Source organism: Rutidosis leptorrhynchoides, chromosome 3 (assembly GCF_046630445.1).
Source record: "Rutidosis leptorrhynchoides isolate AG116_Rl617_1_P2 chromosome 3, CSIRO_AGI_Rlap_v1, whole genome shotgun sequence".
In the NCBI taxonomy this organism is placed as follows: domain Eukaryota; kingdom Viridiplantae; phylum Streptophyta; class Magnoliopsida; order Asterales; family Asteraceae; genus Rutidosis; species Rutidosis leptorrhynchoides.
The window spans coordinates 115726379-115745971 of record NC_092335.1 but is presented as its reverse complement, the minus strand read 5'-3'; the positions used below and the strand labels follow the sequence as shown (position 1 = coordinate 115745971).

At 34.1% G+C, this 19593-nt stretch overlaps 1 protein-coding gene across 2 annotated transcripts; it reads left to right on the top strand.

The window, feature by feature from the left end:
- The first annotated feature begins 978 nt into the window (after window positions 1-978).
- LOC139896694 (peroxisomal adenine nucleotide carrier 1-like) lies at window positions 979-12078 on the top strand. 2 transcript variants are annotated; one of them, XM_071879328.1, is made up of 6 exons: window positions 979-1351; window positions 3360-3591; window positions 3719-3865; window positions 4266-4423; window positions 4523-4807; window positions 5992-6065. In XM_071879328.1, the coding sequence occupies exons 1-6, from the start codon at window positions 1206-1208 to the stop codon at window positions 6017-6019; spliced, it is 996 nt and encodes a 331-aa protein (XP_071735429.1). In that variant the 5' UTR covers window positions 979-1205; the 3' UTR covers window positions 6020-6065. The 2 variants fall into 2 exon arrangements, with proteins under 2 accessions (XP_071735429.1, XP_071735430.1); XM_071879329.1 differs by lacking the exon at window positions 5992-6065 and adding an exon at window positions 11925-12078 and having other exon boundaries at window positions 980-1351.
- The last annotated feature ends 7515 nt before the right edge of the window (window positions 12079-19593 follow it).

Here is a 19593-nt window from a genome sequence, read left to right as displayed (position 1 = left end):
TTTTGTGGGGTTGCATAGGTGGATTGTAGTGGCCAATAATAATTAGACAAATGTATGGAGAGAGGTTAACTGAATGGATGGGTGACATGTGACAGTAAGCCACATGCTTTGTAAGGGGTAGAGATATATTGACAAAAAAATTTGATTTTAAAATTAAATTTTTAGAATTCGATTTTTTATATTTGTATTGATTAAAATATTATTTTTGGGTTTTTAGTGGTTTTAACCAAATTGAGTTCAAATTTGGTTATTGTGTTGGTTTCGATTTTGAAATTGAATTCGGTTCACTTTTAGGTTTCGCTTTCAAAAATTTTAAAAGCGGACAAATAGAATAATTGAGGAAATCAGAAAGGGTTAAAGCTACAAATGGGCTATATACTTCCTCAAATATTCCGATGTCGCTCATATACTCATTTTCGTCTAATGTCGGCTATATATACTTTCAAAAAGTGTAACGATGTCGTCCACTATACTTTTTTTTACATGTAACGAAAACAATTGATGACGTGACTTCTAAGTAGTCATTACACGTCGGTGATACATCGGAACAATAACTGAAAGTATATAGCCTACATCAGAACACAATTGAAAGTATATGACTTATTTGTAACGATATAAAATGAAAACAAAAAAGAAGTTAAATAATTAATTTTACCGGTCCAGTAATAAAATGTTGACATTAGTATATTTTTTTAAAGTATATAGTTGACATGAGACAAAATGAGTATATGAACAACATCCGAACATTTAAGAAAGTGTATTTATAGGTTTACCCATATGAGAAATCAAAACGATTAACACGCTAGATGCTCGAAGTTGGCGTACCTATCAACAACTTGATTTGATTTGATTAGGTGGCTTATAAATTGTTAGGCAAAATATAAAAACGGTACACACGGTTTGACCTTGTTGCTTTTCCCGAAAAAACACTATCTCAATTCTAATCCCTATCGCTCTCAGATTAATCTTTCATTGTTGTCAAAATTGTTCGTACCCAGCTATATTTGCAGTATATATTATTTATATAAACCTTATATACGTATACTAAAAATTATTCTAGAATTTGTCACGTAAACTAAGATCACCTCTACCAAACTCAATTTCGACTTCCCCAATATTTTGATCCATCCAATAATCTCCATCTTTTTGTTTCTTCTTTATTCCTAAATAATTATAATTAATTAATTAATTGCATGTAATTTAAGATGTCATCAATTGATCTGGAATCAATATCGGAAGCAACATCAGGAGCAATTGGAGCTGTTTTGAGTACAACTATTTTATATCCACTTGATACTTGTAAAGCTAAGTATCAAGCTGAAGTTCGTTCTCATGGTCGCCAAAAATACAGGTTTTTTTCTTAATTTTTTTAATTTTCATCTTTATTATATATGTGATTTGATTGATAATTCATCTGCGTTTGTTTTGATCTGTTGAATATTGTTTGTTGTTAATGATTCACATCAACTTGATTTGACCTTTGACTGTCTTATAATAAAGTCAACGTTGATGTTGATTTTGTCACAATTGAGGACCTTTTTTATACTTAAAAATTTAGGATTTAGCAATTGATAATTATTATTGGTTTTCTGGTATTTGTTGTAGCGATTTGTGTTTTCATAGTGATTATTACAGCTTTAAGATCATGATCAGAATAAAAGGGTCAATAATCACCTGCCTAAAACTATTGATGGTTAGGTAATTTATGTTACTGTGATTTGGTAATTTAAAATTTTATCTCAATAATTATTTAATCTGGAAAGAATCAAAAGAAACATAATCACAATCCTAAATGGCTGAGATGGACATCCAAAACGGTGTAAACGGATAAATTTTCTCTGTTCAAGCTACCAGTGACATCCGAAACATTAAGCGATAATGAATAATGTACTAACATATATTAAAGGACCTCATGATCTATTTTAGACTGCCTATTGATCCAACTCGAACTTACTTCTTGCTATTGTATGTTATCGCTTTTTCTTTATTTAAATTGGTTTTTATGAATTGAAATTCTAATGGCTGTTAGTTATCTAAGCAAGTAAGTGACTCATTATGAGTTTAGGCTAAAATGACCAATTCCACCTTTTAAGAATGTGGAGTTATGGACGATAGTCTTTTTCACTTCACATAATTAAACAAATTTTATGTGTTGACAAGTAAACATCTTACCTCCCACATACCCCGCCTTGACGTGATTAGGTGATGTTGTTGTTGTTTAATGTTTGTAAGTTCAATTATTGGAAGGTATCTCCCTAACTTTTAATATATGTAGGGTTAAAGCCAAAAATAGGCTACAAACTTACACAAATGTACCGATGTCGCCCACAAACCCATTTTCGTCCTACCGTCGCCTACAAACTTATAAAAAATGTGCTGATGTTAACATTTCATTACCGGTTACCTGATGAACCGGTAAGTTAATTATTTAACTTTTTTTATTCATTTTATATGTCCCGATGTCGCCCATATACTTTCAGTTGTGTTACGATGTCGCCCATATACTTTCAGTTTCTGTTTCGATATATCACCGACGTGTCATGACTACTTAGAAGCCACGTAATCAACCATTTTGGTTGACGGTTAAAAAAAGTATTTTGTTTATATTAGCACATTTTTTATAAGTTTGTAGGCGACTGTAGGACGGAAATGGGTTTGTGGGCGACATCGGTACATTTGTGTAAGTTTGTAGCCTATTTTTAGCTTTAACCCATATATGTAAGCATGATACTTTAAATTTGTATGTTAATTGATCATTTGATGGTCTTAAAGTCTAGAGTTGCTTGCTTATTTCATAATATATGGCCTTATCCTAAAACTTTAATACCATTGAGTTACAATATGATAATTTCAGTAAAATTTATGGACTACTCTGATTTCTAAATACTACTAGTAATAGAGTACATTGTAATTTTAAGAAAATTAATAACTTAAAACTTTTCTTGCTCAAGGCTAGATTATCATGAAATTCAGGTTACTAAAGTTCAGGTCTTTATCATAAATGTTTTAATACTACTATAAACAGATGTATGAAGGTGTTTTTCCCTATTCATAACACGACCAATTTTTCTCACAAAGTTGTCCTATTTAGTCATAATAATCTGATAATTTCACAAATAACAAGAATTTTTCTTACACTTAAAAACATATAATTATTTGATAATCACAATTTCAAACTGCAAAAGAACTTAAAATAATAAAATGCTATCTACAATAGTCTGTTTCTATTGCAACTAATCTTTTGTTGCTGGTAATTTAGATCTCACATACTCACTTTCGAAATGTATATCTCGACATTCTCTTGCAGTTGTCTTTTAACAAGTAGTCAAGTCTGATATTGCTCTTATCTGGGCATGCAGGAAACTATCAGATGTTTTGTGGGAAGCAGTATCCACGGGTCGAATTGTGTCGTTGTATCAGGGTCTCGGAACCAAGAACTTACAATCATTTATTGCACAATTTGTATACTTTTATGGATATAGCTACTTTAAAAGGTTATACCAGGTAAAATACGGTACAAAATCTATTGGAACAAAAGCCAACTTGATTCTTGCAGCTTCTGCTGGAGCCTGTACTGCTATTATAACTCAGGTTTGAAATTATCACCTTATTCTTTTATCCTCTTAACTCATCTTTTATACCAAGTATTTTTTTTATTTTTTTTTTCAACTGCAAAACTTAGAATATGTATAAATGTCTTACTAAAGATATAATGTAGCCCCTCGATACTGCATCATCAAGAATGCAAACAAGTGCATTCGGGAGATCAAAAGGTCTTTGGGCAATGCTTACTGAAGGTACTTGGAGTGAAGCGTTTGACGGCCTTGGCATATCTTTACTTTTAACTTCCAACCCTGCAATTCAGGTAAATATCCTACTAATTAATTATAATACTTTTTTAATTTCGTTATTTAACTTTGACTGTTATATTTCGATGTGTGTCTATACTATTTCAGTGTTTTAGTACATTATGAGACAGTTTTGCTGATACTTTATATATGAGTATTAGGATTGTTGCAATGCTTTGTGGATCTTAAAAATTACATTATAAGTTTATGAAATTTGAATAATTAATATATGAGTACTAGAATTGTTGATGAACCAATTTCTTAATAGAACATATCCAATTTCTTAAACAGTTCAGTGTACTTCCGACTTCGTGCTACTTTTAATTGGTTGTCCTAGTTGACTTATCACCTATTTGACCCGTTATTAGTTACTCCATAAGTAATTTTAATTGACTCAATTTCAATTTATATGTGTAGTACACAGTGTTTGATCAGCTAAAGCAAAAACTTTTAGACGGGAAACTCAAAAAAGCTGGAAGCGGATCTTCTCCTGAATCTCTTTCTGCATTCTCTGCATTTTTGCTCGGTGCAATCTCGAAAAGCATTGCAACCGTTCTTACTTATCCAGCTATCAGGTTTTTATATTACAATTTAGCTTTGTTAAAAACCTTTTATCATGTATAAATCTCTTTTTTTCGCTAAAAGTACTAAACTTTCTCCTGAATTTGATGCAGGTGCAAGGTGATGATTCAGGCTGCAAACCCGAGTGACGATGGAACCAAAGAAATTAAAACGAAACAACGGAAAACGCTATCGGGTGTTCTCGATACTATTTGGAAACGAGAAGGGGTGCTTGGATTTTTTAAGGGATTAGATGCTCAAATATTGAAGACTGTTTTAAGCTCAGCGTTACTTTTGATGATAAAAGAAAAAATAACAGCGACAACTTGGGTACTTTTACTTGCAATTAAAAGTTCTCTAATGGTCACACAAGGAAGATTAAAAGGCTCAGTAAACAAGTAAGAATAGTTCTCTTTGATTAGTCATGTAACTCAGATTTACATGTCGTAAAAAAGAAAATAAGGTTCGCATTCATATCATTGTTACTTGAAATCCAAGAATCAAGAATAGTCTTTAATTTGATAGTTAAGGGCGTCTTATTGTCGTTAAGGACTACATTTAAAACCTTTTGTGACAATTTCATAACTTTGATTTGTTATATAATGTTGAGGGTATAGAGATAGAGATTCATGTGGCATGTCGATTTTCTAGCGAATTATCGGTCAACAAGAAAAGTTATTGGTCTTGATTCTGTTCTAGGTATTGTTTGTAGACTTATGACATCTCTAATCATTAGTATTTGGGTATTTGGGTATTTGGATATAGGAAGTTGGGTTTTGACCCATTTACTTATGAACGGTCAGTTTGGGTTATGTTATTAAGTCTTGTTTTAATGTTGGCGTGTCAAAGGCAAAAAGAAGTACTCCATTTCCTTCTTTACTGCTTACACATTCTTGTTTGCAGCCAACAGGGCAGAATCATTAACTTGCAATTATGATTTAAGCAGCATGGATTTAGGATTTATGATTGAAATAATTGTGATTCTTGGATGAATTGTACGAGTATTATTATACAAAAATGAAAAATGAAAACTATTTCAAACTTATTTTTTTAGGACATCGTAACTAGAACGGTTTATACGAGTATATTAAAGAGAATATATATCAATCTACGCTTACCTAGAATCGATGACAATACTCATGTCTTGCCAAAACTTATTTAACAGTCTAACAGAGGCTGTGTGAATGGATATCGCACATGGTCTAAAATTTTAAAATGACCCAAAACTTTGAAAGACGCGTATGTTTATTCATGCAATGATCGAACGAAAAAATACATCACTTATAAGACACTTTTGTGCTATTAAAGGAAAAGTTATAAACCAACTCAGAGATAATGAAGGAAAAAAAGATTGTGCAAATTCCGTTAACTAAGGATGAATTAAGTTTTAACACATGTACACACCTTCAATGATCATTCAATAATTGAATTAAGAGTCGTAATATATATTCAATAATTGAATTAAGAGTCGTAATATATTGACGTTAATAAATAATGAGCATTTAATAAGTTTTAACTCATATACACATTTTTCAATATCACATTTTAAATGGTCGTTGTGTGTAATCATGTGTAATTTTAGGTACATTTATGAAAGAGGTCCAAAGTAAGTGGTGATAATGTGGATGAATGAAACTCGTGAGAGAGCAGTAGAGAACGAATTTGAAGGTGATGAAAGTATGGCCCACCTTGTGAGGACGGTGTACCCATCTTCCATAATCAGATATGGGCATAAATTAAATTTTATGCACCAATAGCGGCTTACTATATAGTTTCAGCCTTAAGAGCACCGGGTGTGGTGACGCGTCAGTACAGTATTAGTTCAGTGTCTTGCTGATGACTAGACGCTGACTGGACTGACACTGAAAACTGACACTGGTGAAAAAAACAGGGGAATTGGGAAGAATGTCAGTTCAGTGTCTTAGAAAGAGAAAATATTGTATTTTATTATTTTTTAAAATTATTTTAATTGTTTGATAAAATATAAATGATAAATAAAATAAAACTTGCACAAATATTAAAAGGCCTAGTTTATTGAAATTAAAAACCCTAGTACAACAAATACGATCGTTCACAGACAAATACAATTATTCAAACATAAATAACATTAATTCAAACACAAATACGATTCTTCATTCTTCATCATCGAAGTCGGAGTATGAGTCTTCCAAATCCATTTCTCGACGAATCCTCTGCTTCTTTTTCTCGATTGCCCTCCTATCATGTTCATTTAAATTCTCCGTATCAATAGCCAAAATCCTCAACTGCGACTCCATCTTCATTTGAGAGTAGTACGATTTCTTTTCTCGAGACACATCTTCAAAGTGTTCCTTCATGGACGCGTGTAAAGACTCACGGGATGATGCGGCTGAATCACTTGAGGTCTTCCTTGATTTCCTTGAGTCAGTCTTCCTTGGTTTGCCGGGTAGACGTGGCAGTCGATCTCTGCCAAATAGCTCCTCATTTGGGTTTGTTTCAACTTCTTCATCTCGGTTCAAGTCAAAATCAGTTTCAAATATAGTTTCATCAACAACGGGATCAGGCACTCGCTTGTTTCGCCTACCAATAACAACGGGATCAGGATGTAGCCACTTTGGTTTGTCTTGCAAAAAGTCTCACGCCTTATAACTTGGGAAACTCTTCCCCATCTTGAACCTAAACTGATCGTCACACCTAGTGCGAAAAATGTTATCATTTTCCCCGCTCCTCCACGCTGCCTTCAAACGGTTCACAATACCATTATACTTATTGCAATCATTATTCAACTTGGTCCACTTCGAAGACAATGCATCTTTCGTACGAGCACATGGTGGATTACGTTTGTTGTATTCTTCAACAATTTGGTACCAAAAGGTTTTCCCTATACGTACAAACGTTGTCAGCATACATATATAATAAATATATAATATACGCATACATATATAATAAATATAAACGCATACAAATATAATAAATATATACGCATACAAATATAATAGATATAAACACCAACATATATACAATAAATAATGCATAAATATATATATATAAATAATGTGTATATACTGGTCATTGCGCATCCTACAATCGAGTTATCGAAAACATGTATCCAACATTGAGCCAAACGTAACTCGTCATCGGCATCCCACATGGTTTGGTTGCGGCTCGAACCTTCTTCGTGCATCGGCTTCTTTCCTTTTCTTTGCTTTGGCTTTTTTTGAGACGTAAGGGACGACACTTCATCGGATTGGTTGTTTGATAGATTATTTGAGTAATGTTGTGAGTCGCTTCTTCCTTGAGTGTTGAGAGCTTTCCAAGCCAAAAATTCGAGGTAGTCATCTTGAGTTTGTGGCACTTGAGTTTGATTAGTCGAACCATATTGACTACCAAACGAACCATATTGAGTACCACTTTCATTTTGCGTATTAACCCAAGCATTCAGATTACTCCAATTCCAATTTTGGCCAAATGCATTGTTTGGATTCAAAGGGTGTTGTGGGTGATTAGTGTTGTTTGGATTCATATTGTGGAGTGTATGTTTTAATTGAAGAAATTGTGTGTATAATGAAATGGGGGTAAGGTGTGTATATATAGTGTTAAAATTTTATTTGAAAAAAAAAAGGGAAAGCAGCTTCAAACGGTCCAAAATTTAAAATGGGGTCCCACTAACGGCTAGCAAATCGACGTCTTGGGCTCGACTTCGGGAGTGAAGACGCCGAACCGACGCCGACGAGGTATGGGCGACGGTCGGTGGTGGCGACGACGCTGGTAAACTAACATGCCACACCGCATGCTCTAAAGTTAGTTAGAAATAGGGGTATTTTATAATAATTCGGATTAATCTTGATTGTGTGAAACAATTTTATAATTAAGTATATCAAATACTCTATTAAGCCTTAAATTATATGACATCTTTATAAGGATAAGATAAGAATTTTCATTTGTTTTTAGCCAAGAAGAAATCAAATCACAGTATCATAGTATGTTTTCGGAGTGTTCGTAAATGAAAGCAACTCTGCCAAAAAAAAAAAGAGTTTGACATTCGGTTAATTGTCGGTTAAAAACGAAAGAATATAATCTTTCATTTTGGCAGAAAAATCTGTTACCTGAATAGTTGTAACTTTTGATGGAAATATTAGTTTGATTCCACTCAAGGGCCGTTGAACCATGTTTTAATTTATGATATTTCATATCATACGATTGATTAGAAAAATCATTTAGTCTATTTGTTGAGTTTATGATATTCTTATAAGAATTTTAATTAATAGCAATACATTTTGAGATGAAAAAAATTTTGAAAACAATTACGAACATATGTTGACCAGAAGGTGAAGCAATGCCTAATCGGTTACAGTTACACATCTATTTATGTTTTGCAACTCTTTTATTCGAATTAAAGTCGAATGAGCATTGAATTACATTTCGAAATATTTGATGGATTAATCAAAAGTAATTATTTTTCTAATGACAGTCTTACGCACAAAACTTTTATTCACCTTAACGGTAGTACATAAGATTGTCGTTTGAAATTTTCTTAAACTAAAACTAAAATTTACATTTGAATAAGAAAAAGTCAAAGGTCAATACTAGAATAGTCTTTTTAGTTGAACCATAATATATATAAACCTATATACTAATAGGCATGCCAAATGTGACGACCCGGAAATTTTCGACCAAATTTAAACTTAATCTTTATATAATTCCGACACGATAAGCAAAGTCTGTTAGGTTGAGTCTCAAAATTTTGAACTGTTTCATATATTCAATTGACCTTCGGCTGTTCTCGACGATTCACGAACAACTATTTGTAAATAGATATGTGTGTATATATATAAATAATAATTAAAAGTATAATTAGAAATATTATTGGAACTATTGTATGATTAAATTGTTGGAAATAAATACGTAAAATAATATGCAATGTAATGAAAACTATTATTATAAATAAATATAAATATATATAATTATGTGTATAAATATTATTTGTAAATATATAAATTATATTAAATCTATTTAATTAAGAATATATAATATATTCATTTTAGTAGTTAAACATGCTATTTAAAACTGTTTATATATATATATATATATATATATATATAGATAGATAGAAAGAGAATATATTAAAAATAAATGATTTCGAGCTTAATTAGTAAACATCAGTAACACTCGGTTGACGTTTTGTTAGTTTTAATATAGATATAGTACATGTTCATGAAGGATTTAGATAAAAGTTGGACTGTAAATTAATTACGAAGATTTTAGGTTTAACAAAAACATTTTTACCTTTCTAGTTTATATATATTAGTACTTCGTACATATTAATTGGAACAGAAAATAAATAATTATCGAACATTATTGATCAGGTTTCAAACAGGTAATGACTGAAATAAATAAATGGACTTAATTTTAAAATATGTGATTTTTCTAAATTAAATTTTCCGTAACTGTTTACAATGGACACACCCCGTGAAAACTGTCGGTAGAGTATATCCAAAATTCATAGCTGCTACTTTAATATTACTATTCGTCACTATTGAATTTTACTGTGCATCATGTGTTTATTTCATTAAATCGAATATATATATATATATATATATATATATATATATATATATATATATATATATATATATATATATATATATATATATATATATATATATATATATATATAGATGATTAGCATATACATACATAAATAAGTTATATGCTCATTCACTCCCAATCTTCACCATCTCCACCACACTTCTTGTTCTTCTTGTTTCCATCGTCTTCAACAACCGAACCACCGTAGAACACCATCGGTTAACCCCATTATCATGAACCCACACCATCACCACACCGCCGGTACCACCATGATCACCCATGTCCACCACATCACCACCATAGACCACCCATCACCGTCACCTTCTTCTTCCTCTCTCTCTCATCTATCTCTCTCCTCTCATTTAGTGAAACCCCCATATTCATTACTGTAAGACCCTAATATTATTGTACAGAGCTGTAAATATAGTACATGAAGCGTGGGTGACGTTGTGTATTAAAACTGAGGTCAGAATCTGAACTGGGCAAAGTGCGCTCAGCGCACACCTATTGGTGCGCGTGGCGCACTGTCCACTGTAGCCGGGTTCTGCTTGTTTTAATCAGATATTTTGATGGGCTTTTTGGTAATTTCACTTGTGGATGAGTTTAAGGCCAGTAGATCAGTTTGGGGAGAGTCATAACTCCATTATCAACAACCTTATCCTTTTCCACTTCAATTTTAGAGAGAGAGAGAGAGAGAGATTCTTGTATGAGAAAGCTCAAGCCAAGGAAGGAGGAGCTAGTTTTGGGTCTTAGCTTGAGTTCTAAAGTTGTTCATCTCCTCTCTAGCTACGTTTTGGTTGTATTGGTATGTTCTAACTTGGATTTCCTTACTTTAATTTAGGTATGGGTTAGGGTTTGGGTAAATGAAGAACATAAAACCCATATTTGGTGATTTTGGGTGTTCTTGGGTAAGATTGAGTCATAAAGACTCAATGGTAACTAACCTAGGGTTTCAAAGTGTTAAACGATGTTTATGAGTCCTAATTAGTTAGTTAATCACTAGCACACCTAGTAAATTAGTAATGGGTGTTAGATGGGTTAGTGGATGACCCGAAATGGGTGTGTTGACTTTAAATTAGTCAAAGAGCTAATGATTGACCTAGTTGGGAAATATGGGTATGAAATACCCTAATTGTGTAATAGTTAGTGTTGTTGGACCTTAATCACTAGCTTTTAAGTGATTAATGATGGTCTTGACCCTTAAGGGGCGGTTTTGGTGAAAATGGGACATTTAATGCATTTAAGTCATTAAATGCACATGAGTGAAGTGTTGGTATTTAGTCTAACAAGTTTGTTTGTTGATCGAGTACTTATTATATTAGGTACTTTGCCTTGAAGCTTGCGGAAGTATAAAACATTCACCGAAGGCGTTAAGGTGAGTGGAATGATTATATGCATATGAATGTAATGTATTTATTTGTATGTTATGGTATGAACCAAAGAGCCGATAGTGCCATAGTATGTGCGAGCGTGCTATGATGTGAACCAAAGAGCCGGTAGCGTCATAGTACGTGTGTTGTAGTGTGAACCAAAGAGCCGGTAGCACTACGGCACGAGTTGTTAAAGTGTGAACCAAAGAGCCGGTAGCACTTTAGCGCGAGTATGACTCGGGTTGTGATGTAAACCAAAGAGCCGGTAGAATCATAACCGATGCGTATGGTGTGAACCAAAGAGCCGGTAGCACCATGACGCGAGAATGGTTAACCATGGTTGTGTATTGTTTTGTAGCATATTATATTATGTCGATTATATGTTATTGATTACGCTGGTAGCGGTTTGTTGGAGATTATTAGCTTTGTACTTGAGATGGTATGCTAATTGTATTGCTAGCGTGTATGCGGTATATGTGTAAGTGATTACAAGTAGGTATATATTATATATATATGTGGGTATAATTATTGCATTCACTAAGCTTTGCTTACCCTCTCGTTGTTTATCTTTTTATAGGCTCCGGCGGAGACAAGGGTAAGGGTATTCGTATGGATTAGAGATCCCGCTTGTTGTTTAGGGGATGCTTTTGGATGTTATAGCTTTTGGAGTTTGACCGAGATTTGGGTAGTTTAACCCCAAACACCATGCTCATAGTGTCTTTTGGAATTTAAACTAGTGTGGTCGAAACTCAAACTTTTGTATGAAACTCGTAAAACGGCCGATGTGGGCCCCATTTTGTAAAACTCATTTTATTATTGAATCGTGTGAGTTTTAACCATTATAACATATTGTGAAAAGCATTTCGTCTAAATATGTCGGGAAGTGGGAGATCTTTATTTGAAAATGGACAAAACCGGACAGAACTGAAAAAGCCCTGTGAGCGTGGCGCACTATTCTGTAATAAAAAAAAATTTCTCTCGCGTGATCTGTTGGTTATTGGTTTGGGTTGTTACAAGTGGTATCAGAGCATGGTCTAAGGGATTTAGGCGACTTGAGATAGGTGCCTAGACTTAGATTTATTTGTGTATGCGCTTTATGCGGGACTTGTAGGAGATGGGTCAGACCAAGAGTTGATTAGTGTTTAGGTTTATGTGAACTAACCTTGCGCTAATTGTTTGTGTTGTGTTAGCAATCATCAAGCGAGATATACGTTGTACTAGCAAGTTAATGTGACGTGCTCGCGTAACAATGATTAGCTACCATTGTTACGGGTTCAAATCGTGTCAAACAAGCGATGTACGACAATTGTTAAGCAAGATGGGGTAGTGTGGTGTATATGTATATGCATATGTGTTAAGTCCTTTCGTTCATTGCTTAAACTTTTCCGTTTTATAGTATGAAGACGAGAAACGGACCCGAGAACAATGAAGGGGGTACGAGCAAGGATGTCGAGTTTATGGCCAAAGTTGAGGCCATTATCCAAAGGCGTCATGCGGCCTTCCTAGAGGATGTTAAGAAGATGTTCTTGGATTCGACTGACGAACAAGTAGTCAATCTAGTCAAGGAAAAAGTTAAGATTGTTCTTAAAGAGGATAACGCGGGAAGACGAGACTTCCACTATAAAAACTTCAAAAATGCTCAACCTCCCACCTTTGAAGGTGAGCGAGACCCACTCAAGAGTGCTCGATGGATCTTCGATATGGAGGGGGCTTTTCGTATTAGTGAGTGCCCTCTCGATAAAAAGACGAGGTTTGGTAGTAGCATGATGAGGGGTGATGCCAAGTTATGGTGGGACGCAAAAATCCGACTTTATGGCGAAGAACAAAGTATGAGTTTGATGTGGGACGAGTTTAAAGAAGAATTTTTCAAGGGGTACCGAACTTAGGCCGATCTTTCAAAGCTTAAGGACGAGTTACGTATTTTAAGGCAATGGTCAATGGATTTGAACACTCTCAAGTCCACTTTCTTATCAAATACCCAATTTTGCCCGGAGTATGACGGGAACGATCATATGTTGAAAGAATATTTCTACCTAACCTTGAATGATAACTATCAAGAAAAGATTAGTAGGAATTCGGCGAAGACTTTTGATGAGCTATTCGATATCACTAAGGGTTTTGAGTCAATTGCTCCAAGAAAGAGTGACTTCACATTTGGCAAACAAAAATTTGAAGCTACTAGGCACTCGAACAAGAAGAGCAAGAGTGGGACCGAGAGCGTCGGTAGTGTGAAAAAGGGGGACTTCTAAGAGTTTTGGGCCCAGTGCTACAATTGTGGTCGACAAGGGCACTTGGCCCGTGATTGTATGAACTCATCTTCCAACAAAATCGTTTATTTTAATTGTAACAAAGAAGGGCACAAGCGGCCGGAGTGTCCCGAATTGCGCAACGATAATGTTAAGCGGCTAGAGAAGGCGGCGGGTACGGCTAGGGGTCACAATTATTTGATGACCAATGAGGAAGCCAAGCAATCTAACGAAGTTGTCTCAGGTACTTTCATGGTTAATTCTAATCCGGCAAGGATACTCTTTGATAGTGGTGCAAACTTGTCATTTGTGTCACCAAAATTTGTGCCTAAACTTAATAAACCGTTAGCTAAGTTAAGTCGTCTGATAGAAGTTGAAATAGCGGATGGCAAGACGGTGCTAGTGGGTGATGTGTGTAAAAATTGTAATGTTGTGTTTGGTGCCGAAAACTTTAAAATCGATCTCATCCCGATGACCTTGGGTGATTTTGATATCCTTGTTGGTATGGATTGGCTCCATCACAATAGAGCCGATATTGCATGCCATGAAAAATCTATTCGAGTGAAGACCCCTAGTGGGGGAGAGTTAATTATTGACGGTGACAAACGAAGAAGACTTGTGCCGATATGCACTTTTGCACGGGCACGTTGTTTTCTTGTTAGTGGTGGCATGACTTTTCTTGCCCATGTTGTTGATACTCGTGATGAGCCACTACCCATTCATGAAATTTCGGTGGTAAATGAATTTGAAGACGTTTTTTCGGACGAGTTACCGGGTGTTCCGGCGGAAAGACAAGTTGAATTTCGCATTGAGTTGGTTCCGGGAGCTACTCCCATTGCTAAAACTCCTTATCGTTTAGCACCGACGGAAATGCAAGAGTTGTTAAATCAAACCCAAGAGTTGCTTGAGAAGGGTTTCATTCGACCGAGTGCTTCGCCATGGGGCGCTCCGGTTTTATACGTGAAGAAAAAGGATGGTAGTATGTGGATGTGCATCGATTATCGGGAGTTGAACAAAGTGACGATCAAGAATCGTTATCCATTGCCTAGGATTGACGATTTGTTTGACCAACTCCAAGGTGCGACGTATTTCTATAAAATTGACCTACGGTCCGGCTATCACCAAATGCGGGTCCGTGAGGAAGATATTGAGAAAACGGCTTTTCGAACTCGTTACGGGCATTTTGAATTTGTAGTAATGCCTTTTGGTCTTACGAATGCACCGGCGGCATTCATGGATCTTATGAACCGAGTGTGCCAACCTATGTTGGACAAGTCGGTAATTGTGTTCATTGACGACATACTTGTCTATTCGAAGAGTATGAAAGAACATGAACTTCATTTGCGGTGTGTGTTAAAGACGTTCTGGAAGGAGAAGTTGTATGCTAAATTCTCCAAATGTGAATTTTGGCTAAGGGAAGTTCAATTCCTTGGCCATATTGTGAACGAAAATGGTATTCAAGTAGATCCGGGAAAGATTGAGACGGTAAAGAGTTGGGCACGACCGACTACGCCTATGGAAATCCGAAGTTTTCCCGGATTGGCCGGTTATTATCGTCAGTTTATCCAAGACTTTTCCAAGATTGCTTCTCCATTGACGAAGTTAACGAGAAAGAATGCGAGATTTAATTGGGAGAGCGAGCAAGAAATTGCTTTTCAATTGTTAAAAGAGAAGTTGTGTCAAGCTCCGGTGCTAGTTTTACCGGAAGGGGTGTGATGTCAAAGCTAAGGGGTATAAAATACTATTAAATTTTACAAGGAAATACTATTAAATACGATACAATTTTACACAAGATATTTATTTATTTAGAGAATGGATATACTTAAACCTTGCTACAACACTTATAGGAAGTGTACCTAATCGTACAGTAGTGTAGTTTTTAGTAAGTCCGGTTCGTTCCACAGGGAAAATCTTTTAATCAAAGCTTAACGCTATATTAGTTTAATTTATAAAAATACAAATATATATATATATAAGTAATATTATTATTATAAAGGGGGATTTTTACCGTTTAATGACCGGTTTGTCGATTTTAAAACTTTAGTCGCAGTTAAAACCAAATGTAAAATATTAAATAAATAAAAGACTTAATTTAAAGCGTAAAGTAAATAACGATAATGAAATTGCGAATAATAAAAGTGCGATAAAATAAACTTGCGATAATTAAAAAGTACGATAATTAAAAGTGCAATTAAATACAATAACAATAAATAAAAATGCGATAATTAGAAGTGCAATTAAATATAAAATAAAGAAAATTAAATATGAAATAAAAGAATTATGCTTATTTAAACTTTCGTAATCATGATGTTTGACGTGTTGATTTTAGTTTTATGCCCATGGGTTAATTGTTCTTTATCCTGGATTATTTAATATGTCTATACGGATTTGTCCATAATAGTCCATCAGTCATAAATATAAAGAGCGAAAGCCTTCGTCAAATTATTCTTATTCCCGAAGTCAAATATTCCAACTAATTGGGGATTCGAATTGTAACAAGGTTTTAATACTTTGTTTAATGAATACACCAGGTTATCGACTGCGTGTAAACCAAGGTTTTACTACTTTGTTAACAATTACACCAATTACCCTTGAATGTAATTCACCCCTGTTTCAACAAGTCTATTAATTATTAATCCAGTTCCGTGTCCGGTAAAATGAATAATTATTGGTATTTATAGATATCCCGCCCACCGTACCCAGTCAAGCGTATGTGGTTATATATAAATACGTCGAATTATAAGTTTGTATATTAAATTAACAAGGTATTGTTTAGTTAATATAAAACCCTATTAATAGCCCATAGTCTAATTTCCACAAGTGTCGTTCTTTTATCCAAACCCCAATTATGGTACAAAGCCCAATTACCCAATTTTAGTAATTAGCCCAACATCATGATTACTTCGGTATTAAATAAGCATAATAATAACTTAGCTACGAGACATTAATGTAAAAAGGTTGAACATAACTTACAATGATTAAAAATAGCGTAGCGTTACACGGACAGAATTTCGACTTACACCCTTACAACATTCGCTAACATACCCTTATTATTAGAATTAGAATTAAAATTAAAATTAAAATATAAATTATAAATATAAATATTACGTATAGATAGATGGATGGATATATTGATATTAAAACTCGTCGAATTTCGCTGGCTTTTATAGGGATTTTTGTCCAAGGGGACTCCGCGACTCGCGTAATTTTTGCACTGCAAACTCCGCAACTCGCGGAGTTTGCTTTTACAGCTCACACAAGTTTGGAGGCTTTCTTGCCGATAGTTTATAATATATTATATAATATATAAATAATTATAAGAATTATTTAAATATTATATTATATTTATGTGCATAGTGGACTTGTAATTTTTAGTCCGTTGCGTCGAGTGTTGAGAGTTGACTCATGTCCCGGTTCCGGATTTTCGAACGTCCTTGCGAATAATTTAATATCTTGTACTTTGCGTTTTGAATCTTGTACTCTTGTAATTTTGAGACGTTTCTTATCAATAATTGGAACCTCATTGATTGTATTTTGTACTTTTGAGCTTTTTGGTCGTTTGCGTCTTCAATTCGTCGAATCTATCTTTTGTCTTCACCTTTTATTATTTAAACGAATATCACTTGTAAATAGAACAATTGCAACTAAAAGCTTGTCTTTCTTGAGGAATAATGCTATGAAATATATGTTCGTTTTTAGCATTATCAAATATTCCTACACTTGAGCGTTGCTTGTCCTCAAGCAATATAGTCTTGAAATACTAGAATCACTTCTTTATTCTTCACACTTTATACATCAGTGATTTCTATACAGCGGTATAAACAATGGTAGTAACGATATAGTTTACAGTCCCACATGACTATAAAATTTAGATCCATTAAGGAAATTGGATCTTTATGAAAACATTTGATCTTTTGAAAATTTTAATCTAGCTTTTACCCTAGATAAGTTTTCCGGAATAACCCTTCACCGGTGTTTGCAAAATATTTTTGTGGGTTTGGTAGGTTTCAGATTTGAAAATTTTAGCTCAAAACTTGCAGTTTTGTGTCACCCACTTGCTAACCTTGTATTAGGAAAGCAACACGTCCAGTATACTTGCTCCGTATATTACCTTTCGGTAAACTACCGTCCGGTTGTAAAGGAAAGCGTTGAACAAGCAACTGTTTAAGGCAATGTCCCCTGACATGCTTTTAATTATGGTCTATAACGTGTCGGACGCAATTACTATCCTTTGTAGGAGCAATAGTAAAGCTCACCCTTATAATTTTTCAGTCTGGCACAAGGTCCTGTTTTTGACCATGCTATGCAACCACCGTTCTTACGGTTGACACCCGATTTGGTTCAAATGACCTAATGATTTCCAGGTGAATTCCTAGGATTTTACGTTTAATGGTAATGAACGCATTGAAAATAGGTTTTCAGAAAACAAATCGGTTTGTAATTTTGATCAAAATATTTTCTCGTTCAAGCTCGAGTTTAGATATCATTGAATTCCATGAGTTTGTAATTCTCAATCTTTAAGGTCAATCTCTAGGATTGAGTAATATCAGTCTTAAAAGCTGATTTTTAATCTTTAAGGAGATTATCCTTTCTGGGGATCTGATTCATTAGTCTTATCCAGCTAATTTGCACGGTGCCCTCTCATTTTACGAGATAAATCCTTCTCATGGTTAGGATAAATCTGACCACTTGGCGACCCTGTTTTATGCTGAGGTCCGTGGATTTCCTGCTGATTTTAGTGATGACTTTTCTAGATTTTTCGTCAACCTACAGCTGGTCTGGACGACAACTTCCTGACCTAAATCAAGAAGCACGTTTCTTTTTCGGAAGACTTTACTTCCTTTTAATGATGGAATTGATTCATCGTGTAGATCCATCTTTCATTACAGTAAATCGGGTAAAACAGTTAATTTAGTCCAAAACAAAAGTATTTTCAATTATTTGTTACAGAAATATGTGACATATGTTTAAGATAACTTGGTAATTTTTCCCACACTTGGCTTTTATTTTCCTTTTTATTGTCCTCTATTCCATTTTAAATGAATTTTAACATTTTAGTTTGTTTCTCAATTTATGTCCTTTCCGAGATAACAATAATTTCGGTGTTAAAACCTAGTTTTATCGTTCATAAATATGTATAAACATGATTTTGAGTTCATTTAATTGAAAATTTTGAAATTTTTTACTAGAAGTGGGTAGTCAGTATATAAGACTAGGGCTGTTCTTTATTATCAGAGAGCACTAGATTCTAATACAACTACTGCTTTACTAGTATTTTTAATGGTAACCAAGTGTATGAAGTAAAAAATATTAAAAATCCGAAAGAATTTAACCCCTTCCCACACTTAAGATCTTGCAATGCCCTCATTTGCAAGAAATCAGTAACAATTTAAATTATTGAAGGTGATTAGCGTAGAAATGATTAAATTTTACCAAAGTTTCCAAACATATTTGTGTTTGCTTGCTGAATGATAAATGGTGCATATCATTTGTTCATTACGTCTTGTTGTTATTTCACATATATTTTGCATCTTGTCGTCAAAATTAGTTGCTTTTGCTGAACTTAATGCCAGTCTTTGAAAATGCGTTGTTTTACCCTGTTGTGTACATAAGATAAACTGCAAACATATATACATATTTTTGAAGTTTGGTATATTACCCCACATTCAAAAATTATTAAAATCTAATAATAAAATTTAGAAAATTATAAAAACTAATACAAATCCAACATAAGTATTAAATGTATCAACATTACAAATAATAAAATAAAAAAAAACTAAGTAGACTAGGGATGATACTGATACCAGAAGGGGTTCCATGCATAACCATATGTGCTATAAAATGCTTCTCCTGGGTTATACGTAGGATACGGTGGTTGCATCTCTATAGACCAGGGAGGGAATATGGGCGTTGGGGTAGGAATATAGTTTCTACCTATATGTTGGCGATAAGCTATGATTTGGTTTTGATGAACTTGCCAATCTTCAAATGCTCTATGTC